General features: G+C 36.4%; 2 protein-coding genes and 1 pseudogene across 3 annotated transcripts in view; 1 reads left to right on the plus strand and 2 right to left on the minus strand.

The window, feature by feature from the left end:
• Window positions 1–24723, minus strand: part of DNAH14 (dynein axonemal heavy chain 14) — a gene marked incomplete at both ends in the record, with an annotated part of 395029 nt that overhangs the window by 208264 nt on the left and 162042 nt on the right. The window contains 2 exons of the mRNA XM_080698700.1: window positions 21181–21315; window positions 23989–24078. Coding sequence (XP_080554826.1) covers window positions 21181–21315; window positions 23989–24078 — 225 coding nt within the window. The remainder of the gene's footprint in view (window positions 1–21180; window positions 21316–23988; window positions 24079–24723) is intronic.
• LOC308264951 (small ribosomal subunit protein uS8-like) lies at window positions 1130–1537 on the plus strand (the record flags this gene model as incomplete). The annotated part of the gene is made up of 1 exon (XM_080698555.1): window positions 1130–1537. Exon 1 carries the CDS (start codon window positions 1145–1147, stop codon window positions 1535–1537), a length of 393 nt encoding a protein of 130 aa, XP_080554681.1. The 5' UTR covers window positions 1130–1144.
• Window positions 12847–13767, minus strand: LOC308264950 (axin interactor, dorsalization-associated protein-like; annotated as a pseudogene). Its single transcript has one exon. The product of its transcript is annotated as an axin interactor, dorsalization-associated protein-like (transcript).

The following is a 24723-nucleotide window of genomic DNA, read 5'->3' on the forward strand; positions in this document are numbered from 1 at the left end:
AAGCAGCCAGGGTGCAGGTTTTATAAGGTTTTTAGGGATAGACTGAAATGGCAGGGAAGTTCATTAGGGATGGGTTGACATTTAAAAGAATGGATTTTACTAGAAGAATGGGTTTTACTAAAAGGATAGGTTTCAGTTTGCCACAGTCACTAGTTTTGGGAGGGTCTGTTTTGATGTTTAAGGAAACAAACTGAACTCCTTGGTTCCTAAGGAATGAAACTAAACAGGCTGGTTCCCAACAAGGTGACCAGACTCCAAAACAACAGTACTTATGCCAATAGCAGTGCTTATACCAATACTGCTAACAGGATGAATAAAAGAATAAATGGTTTAAGCTGAAACTAAAGGACACCAGGTAGCAACTCAAAGCCATAGGTAGAAATAAATATCTTTGGTTAAGATAAACATAGGCAAACATAAAAATATTATTGTAGTTTTTGGTTTGTAACTCCTTTTTCCTTTATGATTAAAATAATAAATGCCTAAAGAATAATGTCAAACATATGTGAATGGAGATACAATATATAAGATGTAATTTTTTAAACAATAACAACATAAATCAGGAGCCAGCACTGGAAAACAGAATTAACCTTTGCAGCTGAAGCTAATTTTGTATCAATTCACACTTTATTGGTACTTATTCAGGATGCTGTATTTGAAACAAGGTCTCACTAAGTTGTGGAGGGCCTCACTATGTAGCCGAGGCTGTCTGCGAACCACGATCCTCTGGTCTCAGCCTCCCAAATGCTGAGATTACAAACATGCACCACCATGCCCATCTTGCAGTAATTTTAAAAGCAAATAAATGTGTGAGAATATAATTGTTTTTTCTTTTTTTTGTGTGTGGTACTAGGGGTGGGGTCTAGAGGCTTTCTACCTCTGGGCTATACTCCCAGACTTATTTTATATTTTATTTGGAAACAGGGTCTCAACTAAGTTGCTGAGAGCCTCACGAAGTAGCTGAGGCTGGCTTCAAACCTGTGCTATCCTCCTGTCTCAGCCTCCCAAGCGCGGGAATTACAAGTGTGCGCCACCACATCCAGCAATATAATTGTGCTTTCTATCAAAGAATTAGCTTAATTTAAAATAACTCCATTTTATAAAACCACAATTTTTCTTTCTGCCATCTTTCTGTGCTGCCATAATGGTGCACATGAATGTCCTGGCTGATGCTCTCAAGAGCATCATCAATGCCGAGAAGAGAGGAAAATGCCAGGTCCTTATTAGGCCGTGCTCCAAAGTCATTGTCCGGTTTCTAACTGTGATGATGAAGCATGGTTACATTGGCGAGTTTGAAATCATCGATGACCACAGAGCTGGGAAAATTGTTGTGAACCTCACAGGCAGGTTGAACAAGTGTAGCGTGATCAGCCCCAGATTTGATGTGCAGCTCAAAGACCTAGAAAAATGGCAGAATAATCTGCTCCTGTCTCGTCAGTTTGGTTTCATTGTGCTGACAACCTCAGCTGGCATCATGGACCATGAGGAAGCAAGACAGAAACACACAGGAGGGAAAATCCTGGGCTTCTTTTTCTAGGGATGTGAAACGTGTACATTAAAAGCGTCCATGGACTAAATAAATAAATAAATAAATAAATAAATAAAACCACAATTTTGTAACCTTATATAAGGCCCTGTTTGTGAGTTTTCATCTCCTGAGAACTGTAAATGTCAACTCCTTCTTTCCTGGAATTCCGTTCTAGAAAAATAGCTAACTGAATAAGACTGTGAAACCACACTCCCACCAGTAAAAGTATAGTGCAGAAATTTGTGTTAGGAATAAAAATTGGGTGGACTTTCTTCTGTTTTGTTGTTGCATATCTGGCTTCTCTGGAAGAAAGATCCTTTTTGCAAGAAGTAAAATCTGCTTGATGAGCCATTTTCTTTTTTTGTGTGTGGGTTTGGGGATGGAACCCAGGGGCATTTAACCTCTGAGCTACATCCCCTGCCCTATTTTTAATTTTTTATTCTTTATTTTGAAACAGGGTCTCACTAAGTTGCTGAGGGCCTAAGTAGCTGAGGCTGTCTGCGAACCGCGATCCTCCGGTCTCAGCCTCCCAAATGCTGGGATTACAAGTGCATTTTGAACATGTATCTTTTCTTATGACACCATGAAAATTTACTTCTAATAAATGTACCACTTAAGAGGAAAAGACTGGTACAGTGGCAAAAATAAAACAAAACCAAGATTCAAACTTATTCTGCATACAAGACTCAACTTAAACCCAAAGATAAGAGATTCAAATAGCTTTTAAGTGAAATAAAATTGTTTTCAAATAATCTGAAAGTAAAAAGATGATAAAAAATATTCAGTATACAGTAATGAAAAGAGACTGAGTAGCTATACTAATACTGAGAAAAACTTATTTTAGGTCAAAAACTGCTAAAGAGACAAATATACTATTAATAAAATGATGAGAACTTCCAGGAAAATGGCAACAAAGAAAAGCAGTGTTTACGAGTCCCACTAACAAACGATCTTTATTACCACAAAATCAGCACCTTTCATAGACAGAAAACACCATCAGTAGAGAAATAAAAACTGTAAATACAAGGGACAGAGAAAAAGAGGGCTGGAAGAACAACCAGACACCAGAAAAGAAACCAGCCTACAGTGCCGTGGATGGAGCCATGGTGTGGAGCCGCGCTGGCACCATCTTCCCTCGCAGCACCAGGCTCCAGAGAGTAGAGGGACTCAGAACTGAGCTCAAAACTAGAGAGAAGATACGCCGGCCTTGTGGCCAAGGACCCAGCAGCAGTGCCATACTGCCGGCGGCAGCAGCGAATTCACCGGACGGCTCCAGATCAGCACACTCAACAAGCCACCAGGCTCCAGAGAGGAGGGGTGGACAGCAAGTCGAGGTGAGCAGCTATGGAACAGCTGGGAGGAATTTAGCAGGTTTTTTTGGTGCAAGGAGCATCTAAAGCTCCCAGGGACCAGGCTCAGCACACACTGCAGGGACTCAGAGCAGAGCTCAAAACCAGAGAAGAAATATGCCAGCCTCACGGCCAAGGGCATGGCAGCAGTGCCATATTGCAATTGGCAGCAGCAGTGATTTCACCGAGTCTGCAACAGCTACATATCAGCGCACTCAACAACTGTTGGTCAAATTTCAGCCCTTAGAAAAGAAATCCCAGTACTGCACCCCCAGGGACTTACACAGATAGTCTCCCTGGGTCTGAGAGATTTGTACAGTCCAACTCAGTGGGGGAGTGGCGGTGGCAGAGATATCACACCATAGCCACAGCTCCCCGTGGGAGAACACCCAGCCTGGCACCCGCCATGGTCTCAAGCAGCCTTGATTGACTCCCTGGGTCTGAGACTTTGAGCTACAACCTAGTAAAGGAGTAGTGGTGACTGAGATACCACAGACTCGAGATCCAGAGCACCTTAAGTGAAGTTGTAGTGACCCAGGGAAGAACCCAGAGAAGGCACAAACTTCCAAAATCATGGGAAAGAGGAATAACAATGGAACAATGAGTGCCCACAAACCCACAACATCAGAACCTGATAACAGAAATTCAGAGATTTCTAGAAGATAAAATCAGGAAAATAACTGTAGAAGTAATAGAAGTGTTTTGAAAAGAATTCAGAGATAGTCACAAAGAGATAAAGGATGCAATCATTGAAGTAAAGGCCTCAATTCAAAGTATAAACAACAGATTAGACCACATGGACACTGGAATCTCGCTCCAAGAAGATGATCACTCCAAAAATGAACACATAGTCTCTAATTTAGAAAAAAATCTGGCAGCAGGAATTTGACATTGAATAAATATGGGCCCATTTTAAGAGAGCTAACCTAAGAATAATTGAAATAGAGGAGTGAAAAGAAGTTGAAACTAAAGGGATCACTCTTTGAAGAAGTGATAGCAGAAAATTTTCCAAACACAGAGCAAAAGGTTGATGCACAGGTCCAGGAAACTTATAGAACTCCCTTTAGACAGGATCAGAGAAGAGAATCCCCACACCACATAATTGTGAAAATGACTAATGTGGAAGCCAAGGAGAGAATCTTCAAGGCAACAAAAACAAAAGGCAAAGTGACATTCAGAGGCAAACCAATTAGAATCACTCCAGATTTCCAAAACCAAGTCATGAGAGCCAGAAAAGCATGGAGTAACATATTCCAAACTCTGAAAGAAAACAACTTCCAGCCAAAAATTTCCTACCCAGAAAAACTATCCATCAAATTTGATGGGGAAATAAGAAGCTTCCATGACAAACAGAAACTGAAGGAAATTATGACTTCAAAACCAGCACTAGAGAAAATATTCAAGGAGGTTAACTGCAAAGAAGAAATAGGTAATATACACCAGAACCAAAGAAACAAGATTTCCCATCCAACAGACAACTAAGCAAAGAAAAATAAACAGTATCTCAAACAGAAATAAAATCTTAACATTTTAGGAATTAAAAATTATCTCTATAATCACACGAAATGTAAACGGCCTCAACTAACCCAATAATAAGACATAAAGTGGCAAAATGGATTAAAAAACAGAATCCATCCATTTGCTGCTTACAAGAAACACACCTTACAAGTAAAAATAGGAACAATCTCAAGGTAAAGGGCTGGAGCATGGTACTCCATGCTAATGGAACTTGAAGACAAGCAGGATTAGTAACTATGATATCAGACAAGTTAGACTTCAAACCCAAACTATTAGAAGAGACAAATAGGGTCATATTTTACTAGTCAAAGGAATAATCCAGCAAGAGGAAAAAACAATAATCAACATCTATGCCCCAAACATAGGGGCAGTTTTCATAAATCAAACTCTTTGGAACATGAAATCACACATAAATCCCAACACAATAATACTGGGAGACTTCAACACACCTCTCAGAACACTAGACCAATCTTCCAGACAAAGACTCAGTAAAGATGCCTGAGAACTAAAGAACAATATTAACCAAATGGGCCTGTTGGATATATACAGAATATTTCACCCAACTACAGCAGAGTTTACATTTTTCTCAGCTGTTCACAGAACCTTCTCCAAAATAAATCACATCCTGGGACACAAAATGAGTACTAGCAAATTTAAAAAATATTACATACTTCCCTGTGTCATTTCAGACCATAATGGAATGAAACTAGAAATCAACTATAAGAAGACCCAGAGAAACAACATAAACATGTGGAGACTGAACACCACACTTCTGAGTGAAGAATGGGTCATAGTAGATGTAAGAGGTGAAATTAAGAAATTTCTAGAAACAAATGAAAATAAAGATACAACATATCAAAAACTCTGGGAAACTTTGAAGGCAGTATTAAGAGGAAAATTTATAGCACTGAGTGCTCACATAAGAAAAACAGAAAATTTTCAAATAAATAACCTAACAACACACCTCAAAGCCCTTGAAAAGCAGAAACAATTGAACCCCAAAGCCAGCAGAAGACAGGAAATTATTAAAATTAGAGCAGAAATTAATGAAATAGAGAATAAAAAAATACAGAAAATCAACAAAACCTAAAGCTGGTTTCTTGAAAAAATTAACAAGATAGATAAACCACTAGCCAACCAAACTAAAAAAAAAAAAAAAAAAAAAAAAAAGAGAGAGAGAGAGAGAGAATCAACCCAAATTTTGAGGATAAGAGATGAAAAAGGAGAAATTACTACTGAAAGTTTAGAAATCCAGAGGATTATCAGAAACTACTTCCAACAAAATGGAAAATCTGGAGGAAATTGACAATTTCCTAGATAAGTACAACCTTCCTAACTGAGTCAAGAAGATATAGAACACTTAAACAAATCAATAACAATCAAAGAGACTGAAACAGCAATAAAGAGCTTACCATCAAAGAAAAGCCCAGGACCAGATGGTTTCCCAAGTGAATCCTATAAATCCTTTATAGAAGAGCTGATACCAATGCTCCTCAAACTATTTCGTGAAATAGAAAAAACCGGGACTCTCCCAAATACATTCTATGAAGCTAACATCACATTAATACCCAAACCGAATAAAGACAGTTCAAGGAAGGAAAACTACAGGCCTATATCTCTGATGAACTTGGATGCAAAACTATTAAACAAAATACTAGCAACACGCATTCAAAACCAAATCAAGAAAATCATACACCATGACCAGGTAGGGTTCATCCCAGGGATGCAAGGGTGGTTCAACATACAAAAATCAACCCATGTAATTCACCATGTAAACAGGATCAAGGACAAAAATCACATGATCATTTCAATAGATCCTGAAAAAGCATTTGATAAAATTCAACATCCATTTATGATAAAAACACTGCTGATAATTGGTATAGAAGGAACATATCTCAACATTATTAAGGCAATCTACAATAAGCCCACTGCCAATATCATATTAAATGGGGAAAAACTTCTAGAATTCCCCCTAAAAACAGGAACGAGACAAGGATTTCCATTATCACTACTTCTCTTCAATATAATACTAGAGGCTCTAGCCAGAGTAATAAGGCAAGAAAAGGAAATCAGAGAAGTAGACATAGGAAAAGAAGAACTCAAGCTTTCACTATTTGCAGATGACATGATACTATATTTAGAAAACCCAACAAACTCAACCAAAAGGCTTATAGAACTGATCAACAAATTCAGCAAAGTATCTGGATACAAAATCAATCTTAAAAAATCAGAAGCTTTCCTGTACACCAACTATAAATCCACTGAACAAGAAATTCAGAAAACACTTCCTCTCAGGATCTCCCACAACAAAATAAAATACTTAGGAATAAACTTGGCTAAGGAGGTAAAAGATCTTTACAAAGAAAATTGTAAAACATTGAAAAAAGAAATAGAAGAAGATCTTAGAAGATGGAAGGATCTTCCATGTTCTTGGATTGGCAGAATAAATATCATTAAAATGGCCATCCTTCCAAAAGTGATATACAGATTTAACACAATGCCCATTAAACTACCAAGACCATTCCTCACAGACATAGAAAAATTAGTCCTTAAATTTATTTGGAATAAGAAAAAGCCCAGAATATCCAAGGTAGCTCTCAGCAACAAAAACCATGCAGGAGGAATCAAAATACCTGACTTTAAACTATACTATAAAGCCATTGTAATAAAAACAGCATGGTACTGGCAAAACAAACAAACAAACAAACAAACAAACAACACAGATACATAGACCAATGGAGCAGAATAGAAGACCCAGAAACAAGTCCACACATTTTCAGCCCATTGATTTTTGACAAAGGGGCCAAAAACATACCCTGGTGAAAAGACAGCCTGTTCAACAAATGGTGTTGGCAAAACTGGTTAACCATATGCAGAAAATTGAAAATTAATCCCACTTTCTCACCCTGTACAAAAGTCAATTCAAGATAGATCATAGACTTGGAAATCAAACCAGAGAACTTGAAGCTCCTTGAAGAGGGCATAGGTCCAACACTACAACACATAGGTACAGATAAACTGTTTCTCAACAAGACCCCAAAGGCACAAAAAATTAAAAGGCGAATCAATATGTGGGATTTCATGAAACCTAAGAGATTCTGTTCAGCAAAGGAAACTATCAAGAACCTCAATCGAGAGCCAACAGAATGGGAAAAGATTTTTGCCACCTACACCTCTGATAGAGGACTAATATCTAGAATATACAGAGAACTCAAGAAACTCAACACTAAGGAAAAAAGCATCTAATAACAAAATGGGCAAGCAAACTAAATAGACACTCCACAAAAGAAGAAATTCAAATGGCCAATAAATGCATGAAGAAATGCTCAACATCATTGGCAATCAGAGAGATGCAAATCAAAACTACCCTGATATTTCACCTAACTCCAACTAGAATGGCCATCATTCAAAACACAAACAACAGATGCTGGCAAGGATGTGGAGAAGTGGGAACTCTAAGACATTGTTGGTGGGACTGCAAATTAGTGCAACCACTTTGGAAAACAGTATGGAGAATCCTCAGAAGAATGGGAACAAATCTACCATTTGATCCAGCAATACCACTTCTGGGTATCTACCCAAAAGATAGGAAACCAAACTACCAATCTAATGCATGTGTATCTATGTTCATAGCTGCACAATTCACCATAGCCAAACTATGGAACCAGCCAAGATGCCCATCAACAGATGAATGGATTACAAAACTGCGAGATATGTACACAATGGAATTTTACTCAGACATTAAAAAACACAATTACATCATTTTCAGGGAAATGGATGGAACTGGAGGACATTATGCTAAGTGAGATTAGTCAGTCACAAAAAATAAGAAATCAGATGCTTTCTCTAATATGTGAGAGTTAGGGAGAAATGGGTCATAGGAGGAACTTTAGATGAAAAAAGACATCCTATAGAAGAGCAAACAGGACAACCTAAATGAGGGTATGGGAGGGGGGAAGAAGGAAATTCTCTAAAACATGCAGTGTACTTAAACATATCGAAGTCAACCACTAAGCCAAGCAAGGGAAGGAGGGATAGGCAGGGAATGGGGTGGGAATTGGGTAGGGGTTAAATTGGTGATGTGTACATGTATGTACACACAAGTCTTTTACCCCAATATGATGTATCATTATAATTCACCAATAAAAATTTTAAAAAATGATGAATTCATCAAGAAGATATAACAATTATAAACATTGAGAAAATGAAAGTTCTATATAAGTACTTGGAGACTTCTATACTCCACTTTAAAAATAATTTTATCAGTGCTTTTTAATTATACATCATAGTGATATTCTAAGTGACTATATATATATATATATATATATATATATATATATATATATATTCATCACTTATTATGTTTCCCTCCAGATCCCACCCTGCTCCTTTTCTCTCCACCCTGTCCATGTTAGTGAGCTTGTTAGTGATACCTTCATAATATGCAGATAACATTATTTGATCAATTTCTTTGTCAAGCCTCCTTTCTTTCTCCCCTTTTTTCTTCTCCCAGTCCCCTTCCATTATTACACTGCTCTCTTTCCTTTTTTATGTGAAGTTCCTTTTCTTCATGTTTTCTCTTGACCTTCCACATATGAGAGAAAATATATGACCCTTGCTTTCTGAGATAGGTTGATCTCACTTGGCCGAATGTTCTTGAGTTTCATCCATTTTCTTAAAAATGATATAATTTTGTTGTTTATGGCCAAATACAATCACATTATGTGAATATAGCACATTTTCTTTATCTATTCATCTGTTGACAGACACCTAGGTTGGTTCCATAATTTAGCTATAGTGAATTGTGCAGATATTGTAATCTTTCCAAAATAATTAAAGTTAGAATATAATGGTGATATTTGCCTACCCATGTTTATTATTCTTCACTTTCAATAATGGATAGAACATACAGACAGAAGATCTTCAAAGTAGTAAGAAGCAACTAGTCATCTACAAAGAATCCTCAGTGAGATTAAGAGTCAATTCTCAGAAGGCATAGATGCCAGAAGCTGCGGGATAATATAAATTGCCCAAAGAAAAAACTGACAACCAAGAGTTCTGTATCAGATAAAGTTATCATTAAAAAGTATGGGACAAATGGATATATTTTCAGATAATGTTCATCTCTCAAGGAACCTGCCCTACAGGAACTGCTTGAAAGGTTGGTTCAGGGCATACCACATACAACCATATAAACAAAAGAGAGCTTATTGTCAGGAGCCTGGCAGTATGACTCATACAAAAGAATGAAGTGAGTCTCCTACTTTACTTCATATATAAAAATGAACTAAAATGCATCAATAAATATGAGATAAAACTATAAACTATTAGAGTGAAACACAGTACTTCTTTATAACCTTGTATGTAGCTGTATATTTCATAGATTTGACACCAAAAGCAAAAGCAGAATTTTATCCTTAACAAAGGAAAGTATAAGTAAATAGCATTTTTAAAATATTTATGAGTTCTGTGCATCAAGAGATATTGTTCAGAAAGTGAAAAAAACTCACAGCCTAGAAAATATTTGTAAATCTATTTAAAAATTATAAATCTAAATATTTGAAAACATATTTGATAAATGTTTCACATCTACAATATATAAAGAACTCTGAACTGAACAACAATAACAACAAACTAAAAAAGGGACAATTCACCATTGCCAAACTATGGAACCAGCCAAGATGTTCAACAGTGGACGAATGGATTACAAAACTGGGATATATACACAATGGAATTTTATTTAGCCATAAATAAAAACATAATTACATCATTAACAGGGAATGACTGGAACTGGAGAACATTATGCTATGTGAGATTAGTCATGAAAAATAGGAAATTGGATGCTCTCCTTAATATGTGGCAGCTAGAGAGAAAATGGGTCATAGGAGGAACTCTACATGAAGAAGGAGATACTATAAATGAGCAAATAAGGTGACCTGAGTGGGGCTGGGAGAGCAAAAGAGGAAAATTCCTGAATGCACATGATGTGCGTTCGCAAACATATCGAAGTCAATCACTAAGTGATTTTTCTCTTCTCTCTTCCTTGTCTTGTATTAAATGCACTTCATAACACTGTACCAGAACTCTACATTGGTTACTACTACTACTACTACATATTCAGTATCTCTAATCTCTAATTATTGCTACATTACCAAACACATACTGTCACTCTACTTGATCCTAGCTGAGGCTTTATCCTATTCTTGCATTTAGGACTTCACTTCCCTCCTTACTCAACCTTCAGCATTGAATACAATTTACCCTTGGATATACCAGCTGACACCTACAGACTGAGAGAAATCTATCAAAAGCAACAGATACAAACTTCTGAAATCATAATGAGGAATAACAAGGAATCACTGAGCTCTCACAACACCACAATAACAGAACCTGACAACATAGAATTGCAGAGATTTCCAGAAGGTCAAATCTGGAATGTAACTGTGTAAATAATACAGGACTTCAAAAAAATGTAGGGAGAGTTTGAAAAAAAAATAAATGATGCAATTATTGAAGTAATGACATCAATTAAAACTATAAACAATCAACTAGACCACATGGAGAATAGAATCTCACTCCTAGAAGATGATCACTCCAAAAACAAACACATAGTATATAACCTGGAAAAAACAATTTGACAGCATGAATTGGATATTGAGGAAATACAGGCACATTTTAAAAGAGCTAACCTTAGAATAATTGGCATAGAATAGGGAAAAGAAGGTGAAACCAAAGGGATCAACAATTTTTTTTTTCAGTTTTGCTGCATTTTAATAGTAGGTTTTAAGGGGTTATATTTTAGGTCTCATCAGCAACATCAAACAAAAAGGTTCCAAGTACCCCACTAGAGTACTGACACGCAACTTAGAAACTATAGACACAGAGGAGATGCAGTCCTTGCCCCTTGAGATGTTTAGAGTCTGGAGATTTAGCAACTCAAGAGTTCAAGAGTTGAATGAACAATGAAGTAATTTCTTAAAGCAAATTCTTCATCCCCTAGGACTACTGTGGACTGAATTATTTTGCCACTTGGAATTAACCCAGTCAGTATGAAAAACAAAACTAACTTTAGTAAAGAATCCTTTCAGGCTCATATAGTTTTTATTAACATTCATCTAGTAAACAGAGTTGACCTAATAGACAACTGAAAGTAAAGACTAGATTTCTTGAAGTGCAAGGGCTAAAACAATTGTGGTTACCTATTTTTAAAAGCAAACATATTGAATGGTATGACTAGGGTTACTACACTAGTTTAAACATAGGCCAAGTACTGACACTGCATTCCCCTCATGCACTGTTCATTTAAAATAGTGAATATTAAAATATGTGGGCTCTATATCTAACTTGGAAAAAGCCCCTCAGAAATCTTACTGTTCTGTGTATCAAATATTTATCTTGTATGTTCTATGAAAGTTTAATTTATGCCTCATTATTAAGTCAAAAGTAATATAAGTAATCAAATTATAATAGGCTGATGACCTGCATATTTTCATAGGATGAATGTCAATATATCTAAATATGAAATAAATGACAATCCTATCTACCTATATTAAAAAAATAGAATATCTTTCCAGATTTTGCATACTCATCATCACTATAAGAGGTATACAGATTTTAAAGTTTCACAATCAGTTGTCAGAAAAACAGCAGTTATTCCTGCAGTATCTCATTAGCATCTGAATCAATGATTTTTTAGATATCTAAAAAGTTTTAATTATTCTGAGATGGTTCCAATGTAAACCCTAGAATCATTATCAGACAAGATAACAATGATGTAGAAGAACAGCTAATCAACGTGACAAAAATATGCTCACTTTCAGAAAAACTACCTGGTCATCTGGAAACAACCTGGGGAACACTCCCCTATGTGGTACTTACCTGGCCAAGGCACACTATTTCTAAGCAGAACTATCAGATCGGGGTGAATTTAGGCCACCTCTGAGGAGCACCCTTTTAACCTCTACACATACCTTCTCAGGCAACATATCTTGTCCAGTTCCCTTCAAAGCAATTTAATAATGTCCTACCCACCTCAACCCAGAGTTTGAAGGTCACTCAAACTAAAACAGTATTTTGGAGCAGAAGTGAGCAGTTGTGTAAACTCTAGCACATTCTTATTGCTGCATTGTTTGAAGATGAGCACACCTACCACAACAGTGTTGTTCCAGGAAGCAAGGTAGGAGTAGTGGTAAATTAGAAAATAGACTGTTAATTGCACAATCAATAGAAAAGTAAAAACGTTCAAAATCTACAATAAACCTGTACTCAAAGGAGTCTTAAAACATCCATGATGTGCTGGACTTTCTGAGCTCTGTGGAACAGCTTTGCACTGGCCTACTGGCATGGGATATGGCTCACTTGCCACCTGCTGAGGGGTGAATATGCTACACAGAGCTAGGATGGTTTCCACTCCATGTAACATTCACAGAAGTTCTAGGTTACTGGTGAGGATCATTCCTTGTGCAAAGTCTGATGTAGATGAAGATAAAGCGGTTTCTTGGTCAATAATTGCAATTTCTTTCTTTTAAAGTCAGTGGGTTTCTTGTATAGTTCTATTACATTTGACCCAGGTTTAATTTCATCCATCTCCATGAAAGCAAAACACTTGGTGCTGGTAAAACTTTTTTTAGGCTTGTAGTGTTTGAATTCAAAGATAGCTGCACCTTTGGTTAACTTTTCAATGTGTTTCTGGAGCTCAATGTCCACATTAAAATGAACATACGTATCTTCCTTTCTTGAAGCCACAGGAGTATCTTGCATGGGAGTCAAGTCTATGCCATTCAGATCCTTTACACTAACTGTAATATAGGGATCGATGCACTGCCCAGTGTCTTTCAGACCAATTTTCTCAATTCTGATAGTGAGTAACGTTATTCCTGGTTCTGATGGTAACCTTGGTAATAAAGTACCAGGAATTCTAGCAGGGAAAGAATCAGGAGCTCCTGCTCCAGCACCACCCTCTTCTTCATCTTCTTCAAATTCCAAATTCTCTTCTTCACCAGGTGCTAAAATTCTTCTTAATGGGACAGGCTGAACATCAAATGGGAATTCTTTATTATATGTAAGAATATTCTTTAGGATTGGCTCTAGTTTCTTCAGGTCCTCCAGTTTAAATTCTTCCTGGGACTGTGTGGACTGTAAAGCTGCGCTTCACAATTCTAAACATGTTGCAATTTTGCCTATGGTTTTCTTTTGTTCTTCTGTGAATTCAGAATTATTATGTTGAGCTTGGGCCTCTTTTTGTGGATGTCTTGCTAATATCTGATACTCGTCTATCGCCTCCACCAGCTGGCCCCAGGAGTCGAAGTCGGCGCCTCTCCTAAAACTGGCGCCCCAGCGCTGCAGCAGACTCCGGGTCACCTCGGACATGGCCGGGCCCCACCCCGTCCCCTCCCTCCCCAACCCCAGCATGGCCAGGCTCTAGGCTGCCATCCTCCCAGGGCCGGGCCCCGACATTAACAGGGCCGGGAGCCAATTTTTTCAAAGAAGTAATATCAGAAAAATTTCCAAACATAGAGCAAGAGGTTGATACACACTTACAGGAAACTTATAGAATGCCCTTTAGACAAAATCAAAGAAAAGTTTCCCCATGCCACATAATGACCAATGTAGAAGCCAAGGAGAGAATCTTAAAGTCAACAAAAATAACAAAAACAGCAACAAAAAACAAGTGGCATTCAGAGGCAAATAGAATCACTCCAGACTTCCCAAACCAAATCATAAAAGCCAGAAAGTTTGCATATTACAAACTCTGAGAGAAAACAACTTGCAGCCAAAAATCTCCTACCCAGCAAAACTATCTATAAAATCAAATGGGGAAATAAAAATCTTCCACAAGCGACAGAAGCTGAAGGAATTTATGTCTTCAAAACCAGCATTAGAGAAAATACTCAAAGAGATTAACTGCAAAGAAGAAATAAGTAATACATGCCAGAACCAGAGAAACATGAATTTCTATCCAGCAAACAAATAAGCAAAGAAAAACAAACAATATTTCAAACAGAAGTAAAATCTCAATATGTTAGGAATTAAAACTCATTCTCAATAATCTCACTAAACGTAAATGGCCTCAACTCCCCAGTAAAAAGATATAAAATGGCAAAAATGGATTAAAAACTAGAATCCATCTATCTGCTGCCTGCAAGAAACACACCTTACAAGTAAAGATAGTAACAAATTTAAGGTAAAGGGCTGGAGCAAGGTAATCCATGCCAATTTAACTTGAAGACAAGCAGGAGTAGCAACTATGATATCAGACAAGTTAGACTTCAAACCCAAGCTTATTAAAAGAGACAAAGAAAGTCATTTTTACTCGTAAAAGGAACAATCCAGCAAGAGGAAATAACAATAATCAACATTTATTCCCCAAATATCGGTGCAGCTACTTTCATAAAATAAACTCTTTGTGACATTAAGTCACACATAAATCCCAATACAATGATACTCAGAGACTTCAATACCCTTCTCACATCATTAGACTGATCTAGACAAAAGATCAGTAAAGATGCCTTAGACCTAAAAAATAGCATTAATCAAATGGACCTATTAGACAAATATAGAATAATCCACCCAACTGCAGGAGAGTTCACATTTTTCTCAGCTGCTTATGGAACCTTCTTCACAGACCTTCTCCAAAAGAGATCACATCCTGGGCCACAAAGTGAGCAGTAGCAAATTCAAAAAATGTGCCATACTTTCCTGTGTCTTTTTAGGCCATAATGGAATGAAACTAGATATCAACTATAAGAAGACTGAGAGATCTAACCATATAAACATGTGGAGACTGAACACCACACCACTGAATGAAGAAGTAAGGGGGTGAAATAAAGAATTTCCAGAAACAAATGAAAATAGAGAAACAACATATCAAAATCTCTGGGCCACTTGGAAGGCAGTATTAAAAGGAAAATTTTTAGCAGTGAGTGCTCACATAAGAAGAACAGAACATCATCAAGTAAATATCCTAATGATATACCTCAAGTCCTTGAAAAACAGAAACAATCTAACCCCAAAGACAGTAGAAGACAGGAAGTTATTAAAATCAGAGCAGAAGTCAACAAAGTAGAGAATAAAAAATACAGAAAATCAACAAAACCAAAAGCTGGTTTCTTGAAAAAAGTAACAAGATAGATAAGCCACTGGCCAACCAAAAAAAAAAATTAACTCAAACTACAAAGATAAGAGATGAAAAAGGAGATATCACTACTGACAATGTATAAATCATCCAGAGAATCATTAGAAACTACTCTGTAAAACTATACTCCAACAAAATAGAAAATCTGGAAAGAACTGACAACTTTTTAGATAAATACAACCTGCCTAAACTGAGTCAAGAAGACAGAGAAAATTTAAACCAACCAATAACAATCAAAGAGATTAAAACAGCAACAAAGAGCTTACCATCAAAGAAAAGCCCAGGAGCAGATGGTTTCCCAAGTGAATTCTATAAAACCTTTATAGAAGAGCTAATCCTGATACTCCTAAATCTATTTCATGAAATAGAAAAAAAGGACTCTCCCAAATACATTTTATGAAGCCAACATCACATTAATAGCAAAACCAAATAAAGACTGCTCAAAGAAGGAAAACAACAGGCCTATATCTTTGATGAATTGTTATGCAAAACTGCTAAACAAAATATTAGCAACACACATTCAGAACCACATCAAGCAAATAATACACCATGACCAGGTACGATTCATGCTAGGGATGTAAGGCTGGTTCAACATACGAAAACCAATCCATGTAATTCATCAGATAAACAGAACCAAAGACAAAAATCTCATGATTATTTCAATGATGCTGAAAAAGCATTTGACAAAATCCAACATCCATTTATGCTAAAAACTATGCAGAGAATCAGAATAGAAGCAACATAACTCAATATCATAAAGGCAATCTATGATCAGCCCACAGACAACATCATATTAAATGGGGAAAATCCTCGAGAATTTCCACAAAACAGGAACAAGACAAGCATGTCCATTATCACCACTTTTCTTCGATATAGTACTTGAGACTCTAGCCAGAGCAATAAGGCAAGAAAAGGAAATCAAAGGAGTACAATTAGGAAAAGCAGAACTCAAACTTTCACTATGTGCAGATGACATGATACTATACTTAGAAGACCCAACAAACTCAACTAAAAGACTTTTAGAACTTTTCAACAATTTTTGCAAAGTGTCTGGATACAAAATCAATCTTAAAAAATTGGAAGCTTTTCTTTATACCAATCATAAATCCACTGAAAGAGAAATACAGAAAACACTTCCACTCAGGATTTCCAACAGAAAATAAAACACTTAGGAATAAACCTAACTAAGGAGGTAAAAGATTTCTACAAAGAAATTATAAAACACTGAAAAGAGAAATCAAAGAAGATCTTAGAAGATGGAGAGGTCTTCCATGTTCAAGGATAGGCAGAATAAATATCATCAGAATGGCAATACTTCCAAAAGTGATCTACAGGTTCAATGTAATACCCATTAAATTACCAAGGTCATTCCTCACAGACAGAAAAATCAGTCCTTAAGTTTATTTGGAACAACAAAAAGCCCAGAATAGCCAAAGTAGTTCTCAGCAACAAAAGTCATGCAGGAAGAATCACAATACCTAACTTTAAACAATACTACAAAGCCATAGTAATAACAACAGTATGGTACTGGCACAAAAACAGATACATAGACCTGTGGAAAAGAATAGAAGTCTCAGAAAGAAACCCACATACTTACAGCCAATTAATTTTTGACAAAGGGGCCAAAAACATACACTGGAAAAAAGATAGCCTATTCAACAAATGTGTTGGCAAAACTGGTTATAACCATATGCAGAATAATGGAAATAAATCCCACTTTCTCACCATGCACAAGAGTCAAGTCAAAATGGATCAAGGACTTTGAAATTAGACCAGAGACCTTGAGCCTCCTTGAAGAGGGCAGAGGTCCAACACTGCAACACATAGGCACAGATAAAACCTTTCTTGCTGGGTATGGTGGCGCTCACTTGTAATCCCCAGGCTTGGGAGGAGGAGACAGGAGGATTGCACAGGTTCGAAGCCAGCTTCACTGGCTTAAGAGACCCTGTTTCCAGATTAAATATAAAAAATTGGTCTGGGAGTATAGCCCGGAGAAGGGTTCCATCCTCAGTACCACCAAACAACAACAACAACAACAACAACAACAACAACAATAAAAAAATGGGCAAGTGAACTAAATAGACACTTCATGAAAGAAGAAAATCAAATGGCCAATAAATGCATGAAAAAATGCTCACCATCATTAGCAACCAGATGGAAATCAAAACTATCCTGAGATTTCACCTAACTCCAACTAAAATGGCAATCATTCAAAACACAAACAACAACAAATGCTGTTGAGTATATGAAGAAGTGGGAACTCTAAAACATTGTTGGTGGTATTGCAAATTAGTGCAACTACTTCGTAAAACAGTATGGAGGATCCTCAGAAAAATGAGAATGAACTCACCATGTGACGTAGCAATACCACTTCTGGGTATCTACCCAACAGAAAGGAAACAAAACTACCAAACTATTGCATGCATATTTATGTTCATAGCTGCACAATTCACCATTGCCAAACTATGGAACCAGCTAAGATATCCATCACAGATAAATGAATTACAAAACTATGGGCTATATACACAATGAAATTTTAATCAGCCATAAAGAAAAACACAATTACATCATTTACAGGGAAATGGATGGAACTGGAAGACATTATGCTAAGTGATATTAGTCAGTCACTAAAAATAAGAAATGCAGAAAGCTAGAAAGAAAACAGGTCATAGGAGGAACTCCAGATGCAGAAGGAAATTCTATAGATGAACAAATAAGGTGACCTAACTGAGGGGCTGGGGACGGGAGAGGGAAATTCTCTAATGCACATGATGTACTTTAACAAATATATCAGTATGAATCAGTAAGCCAAACATCAGAAGGAGGGAGGGGAAGAGAATGGGGTGGGAACTGGATAAGGGCTAATTGGGTGATGTGTGCATGTATATCTCCACCATCTTGCATCCCATTAAGATGTATGAATACAATGCACCAATAAAAATTTTAAAAATGAGATTACTTATACATATCAATATGTATACATATTTGAAAATATATTTAGTGTCAAAAATACTTGAAGAAATTATAGTAAAATATTTTCAGTTATTCTTTCTAGGTTATTTATTATTTTCTACATTTCTTAAAATTTCATGTGCTACTTTTGTATTTAATAAACCTGTTTTTTCATATAAATCCTGCATTTACATGAAGTGGATGGGATTATAAGCGTGCACCACCACACCTGGCTGAAATTTAAATTTTTAAAAAGGGCCAGGCATGGTGGCGCATGCTTGTAATCCCCGTGCTTGGGAGGCTGAGACAGGAGGATCACACAGGTTCAAAGCCAGCCTCAGCTACTTAGTGAGGCTTTCAGCAACTTAGTGGGACCCTGTTTCCAAATAAATAGAAAATAGGTCTGGGAGTATAGCCCAGTGGTAGATAGCCTCTGGGTTCCACCCCAGTACCACCACCAAAAAAAAAAAAAAAAAAAAAAAATAATAATAATAATTTTTAAAAAGTTTCCTCACGAAAAAAATCCTACTCTCTAAAGTGACTCCTAACTATACAAATCCTAGCAATAAGTTGAATAAGCAATGAAAAAATCATAAAAATGTTCACTGAAGTAGAAAGTATGAATGAGTGGAGAAACATTTTATTTAGCAGAATATTTACCTTTGAAACAGATTCCCTTTGTTTAACTGATATAGCAACCATAACTGATGTGCACTTCTCTTTTAAAATATAATTTCTATAGTTATATTATATGGTTAAATATTAAAGTACAAAAATAAAAATATATAAATGGAATTTTGAGCTGCTATTATGAATATATTTTATGCTTTGTAATTGTTATAATAATTTCTTACATTGAACTTATAGAGGTTTTTTTTTCTTTTAAATTTTTTATTGGTGCATTATATTCAAACATCATATTGGAGTAAAAAACTTGTGTGTACAAACATGTACTCATCGTTGATTTAACCCCTACCCAATTCCAACCCTATTCCTTCCCCGTCCCTCCCTCCCTTGCTTGGCTTAGTGGCTGCCTTCGATATGTTTAAGTACATTGTGTGTTTTAGAGATTTTCCTTCTTACCCCCTTCTTTCTCCTCCTTTAGGTTGTCTTGTTTGCTCCTCTATAGGATTTCCTCTTTCAAGAGTTCCTACTATGATCCATTTCTCCCTAACTCTCACATATTAGGGAAAGCATCTGATTTCTTATTTTTTGTGACTGACTAATCTCACTTAGCATAATGTCCTCCAGTTCGGGTGAAATATTCTATATGTGTCCAACAGGTCCATTTGCTTAATGGTGTTCTTTAGTTCATGAATTTATAGAGATTTATTTTTTACTTTGCATATGTTTTGTCACCATTCAGCTATATCAACACAGTCAGAATAGTTCTTTAATTTTTTAAATTTTTAAATTTTTTTTGTAGCACTGGGAATAGAACCCAGGGACATTCTACCTCTGAGCTACACCCTCAGCACGATTTTTTATTCTTTATTTTTGAAATAGGGTCTTCCTAAGTTGCAAAGGGCCTCATTAAGTAGTTGAGGCTGTCTGCGCACTGTGATCCTCCTGTCTCAGCCTCCCAGATGCTGGGATTACAAGGATGCGCCACAATGCTTGGCTCAGTGAGAATAGTTTAAAAGTAGCTCTTATGTGAAAAGAGCTTTTCATCAAATTACTGTTTTTAATTAAGTGTATAACCAAGAACCTAACTTTCTAAGACTTTTGGAATACATTTATAATAATAAATTTTTAAATAAAATATCTGAAATAAACAGTATTTAATGGAGTCTAAGTTCATACTGCATACAAATGTATCATAACTAAGTAGCATCTATTCAAGGACAATTTAACATGAGTAAATCTAACAGTATAGTTTATTCATTAACTAGTTAAATATTTTTAAAAGATGCTGAAAATGATTTTAAAAATTCTAACAGTAAAAAAACAAAGTCTTTGGAAATAGAAATTTCAAAGTATAATAAGCAATATTTATCAGAGTTCAAGAGCAAACATCATATTAGATGCAGAAACATTTGGTAAATTCCAGATAAAGAAAAAATAATATAGTTAACATCATCTTGGAGGGTTAATTAATTCGGCAAGGTAAGAAGATATAAGTTATATAAATATTGGAAAAGAGAGAAACTTATTCCCATGTTAAGATGTGTCAATCAACACCTAAAAAACAATAAAATAACTGAAATTTATGAATCCATTCAGTAAGGTGACTTATATACAAAATATACAACCCAATAGATTTGTTTTATACTAGCGGTTACCAGTTTGAGAATTAAATATTTATTTTATTATTTATGTATTTTTATTTATTTATTTATTTTGCAGTACTGGGGGTGGAACTCAGGGGCATACTACCTCCAAGCTACACCCCCAGCCTTATTTGTTATTCTTTATTTTGAAACAGGGTCTCACTAAGTAGCTGAGGCTGTCCTCAAACCGTGATCCTCCTATATCAGCCTTCCGGATGCTGAGATTACAAGCATGTGCCACCACACCTGGCTGATATTTAAATTTTTAACAAGTCCTCTCACCCCCCAAAAAATCCCACTCTCTACAATGACTCCTAACTAAACAAATCCTAGCAATAAATTTAATATGCAATAAAAGTATATAAAAATGTCCACTGAAGTAGAAAGTATGAATAAATGGAGAAATATTTTATTTAGTAGAATATTTACCTTTGAAACAGATTCCCTTTGTTTAACTATTATATCATCCATAACTGGTAATAGTATTAATGCTCTTTCTAAAATTCTTCTGACTGTTGTCTTTCCTCCACATGTTGGGCCTACTAACATCACACCAACACAAGCCTAAGACAAAATTGACAGATTTATTCATTCATTTATTTGCAAATATATATCCCTTCAAATTACAGTTCAGTCCATTGAAATATGGCTTTTTACTAAGTAGGACAATATAAAAATCATTGGAAATCTCTTGTTCTTGCACATGTTCATTCTTATATTATCTCTCCCTGATTTAATTCTCCTTTTCTCTCTGATTTGCTCCCTATCTCTTTCTCTCTCTCTGCATCACATGAAGGCCCAGCAAAAAGATGGCCACCTACAAGCCAAGAAGAGGAGTCTCACCAGACACTGATCTGCCAGCACCTGAACTTCCCAGCCCCCACACTGTAAAAAAGAAATGCTCACTGGTTAAGTCACCCAGCCTATGGTATTTTTGTCAGAGCAGCCCAGGCTAAGTATTTGGCTCATATCATCTATTTTGGATCTGTTGTAATATGATTAAAAATTATTATTTTAAAAATAATGTCAGTATTACATAAATATATTAAATTCAAATATGTATAAAGCTAAAGCACCTTTTCACTTACTGTACAATTTCTGTACCCTCATTTGAGGGAGAGATCTTATGATTCTTGATTAAGCTGTCCTAGATGCTTCATATGGCAAGGTGAGAATGGCCCCAAATCTTTTTTGTCAAATGGGAATTGAATATGCAAGAAAACATCTAGCCTAACTCCAGTGGGTCATGGGAGTGTGGAGCTCTTCCCCTGTGGTAAACTTATCCTTAACTTCCTAAAATAAAACTGCTGACTCAGTGGAGTTCTTGATTCACAAACATTCCCTGGGTAAAGTACCTGGGTCTGGTTTACTGATGCTTAAGCTATACTGAAGCTTGGCCGCTCTCTTTGGTCAGCCTCAGAGCCAGAGGACTTGTTCACTCTGCTTGGTGAGAAGAACTCTGACATTTGGGCTTTGCCAGTGGCCTAGCTGTTTGGTCTACCACTTGGAAAATTTTAGACTAGATTAAAGATATGCCTTGTGAGGCTATGAAATGTGGTGAGGGTACATTCTTTGAAGATGTTGCCCAGAATTAACTTGCTAGTTGAGTATACCCTGCCCAGATTGTCATAATGCTGTACAAATACATGTGAACACTGCAACTGAGCATCAACGTTTTCACCACCAAGACATCACCGTTTTAGATGAAGTAAAGGACTGAACGATTCCAATGCAGAAACTATGACTGCATTCCAGACATGACTCTTGCCAAAAGTTTACAGTTGTTTCAGTGAGGGAAATCATACTGACCAGGGCATAAATCCAAGACATGCCTGGTGGATTGACTATATTCAGTCTTTGATCCCTGAGGGGCCAATGATGGTGCCTCATTGATACTGAAATTATTTCAGGGTATGGCGTTGAGGTTCCAGGCCAATCATCTAACTCTGGCTATAACCTGGACTTTGAGAGGCTGCTTTTGCATAAAGCAGTGACTCTTTACTTAGGCCTGAAGATGCCCAATGGGTAACGAAAATCAGGACAAAATTTGGCATCTCTGCCTTCATTTTGTAGCTGTTTTCTCTACCTTAAATTTTGGGTCAGGTCCCTGCCTAGCTGTGTACATAGATATGTTAACAATTTAGGAGTGCTTATCTAAAAACTGATAATACAAGTTTATTAGCCCTAGGTTTACCTAACCTATTTCACCTATCTTCAAGCCTGGGAGATTTGCAAGGACATTCTGTCAGCGTTTACAGTATCCTGTTTTAGCTCCCTGGAGTGATGCCTAGAAGTCTTCAGTTGTTCCACACTTTCCAAGAAATTACCCCACTGTGAGAATAACACCTGAGCAGAAGCAATAGTTTCCTAGGAACTGAACTGCCTCATCCAGGATCACAAGCAGAACAAAAAAACACCCTGAGAAATAAGCAAAAATTGCCCCCTTGAACTATATACTTCTCTGGAGCTAACCCACAGAACCAGAACTGAAATATAAATTAATAAAATGATAGCTTGACCAAGTCTGTTTAGTTATGCATGCCTTTTTCCATCTTCTCCAATTCTTCCTCTATTTAAATCTAAAGCTTGCTTCAGCACCCCAAAGAGAGTTGAGATGCTTGGTCTAACTTTGCTTCTCAATATGGTCATTCTGATCATTCTGATTAAGGTTCTTTTCATGTTTTTCACCATTTCTGTTTGGTTTTGGGGGAAAATAGCCAGACCTGTTTGTAGGGATGCCCAGAGTCAAGCCTTTGGCCTAGACCTCTGGTAACATGGCCACATCACTGTCATGTGAAACAAATTTGTTTTATGTGTGTGGATTTCTGAACCATTTGCGGTCTGATGATGGTGAACCTTTTTGTCACAAAAGTCTAAACAATGGGCAAATTATCAAGGTATTTGATGAAGTTTTCATATTTTTTATAATCTGTGTCAGTCTCTAAAAAATAAACTAAAATATATATATTTTAACTTTATGTCTCTCACCGTCTCTTTGCCCACACATCTTACCAAAGAAGTTTGGCCACTGAATGTAGATCTTCCCAGAAATGATCATACCCTTGCATCTATTTCTTGGATATTTATTAGTATAAAACATTTAGGAGGTTACATGAGATATTTTGATAACTGAATTGTGGATTTGCCCCTGACCATTTCTAACCATGATGCTTCTTTCTTCTCTCTACTGGCAACTCCATGCCACCCTGGAAATAGTTAATCAAAAACTGCACTTACCTGAAGTTGATTATAAAGTTGTATGGCCTTTTCTTTCTGAGGTGGCCAAACTTGTAAGCCTAATTGCTGTGTTGCAATGTGTATTACTTTCTAAAAGGAAACAAATGTTATTTATGTGTTCTACTCTGAGTGTCACCCAAAACCCTTAAATCTTAATCCCCCAACATCTCTAGGTAACAATTACTACATTTTAAAAAAATAGTTCTTAAATTTTTAGTTCACCAACCTCCGTCTCTGAGAGTAAGTAAATTACTATTATTACCTCTAAAAAACATAAAACACACATTATTTTATGTTCATAGTCCTCTGATGGCAAATTCATAGACCCTTGTGCAGATCAGGCTTTATGATATATTTAAGAACTAGCTGTTGCCAAATTACAACTGTTTAATTATCCCACACTAAAAGCAAATGTAAAAGGTTTCTGTACCTTTTTATAATTCTAATCACTATTTTAAATGATTTTTTAATGTTTTAAGGCTAAGAGTATTCTAAGAGAGCAAACACACTTGATTAAAAAAAAAAAAACATGTGATGGTTATATGTTAAAATATCACGAGGAAGCTGGGTGTGGTGGCGCATACTTGTAATCCCAGGACTTGGAAGAGTGAGATAGAACGATCCAGGATTGTGGCCAGCATCAGCTACTTAGTGAGGCCCTCTGCAACTTAGTGAGACCCTGCTTCAAAATGAAGAATAAAAATCAGGCTGGGGGTGTAGTTTGAAGGTAGAATG

The sequence above is a fragment of the Muscardinus avellanarius genome, assembly GCF_963383645.1.
Source record: "Muscardinus avellanarius genome assembly, chromosome: 7".
NCBI lineage: Eukaryota > Metazoa > Chordata > Mammalia > Rodentia > Gliridae > Muscardinus > Muscardinus avellanarius.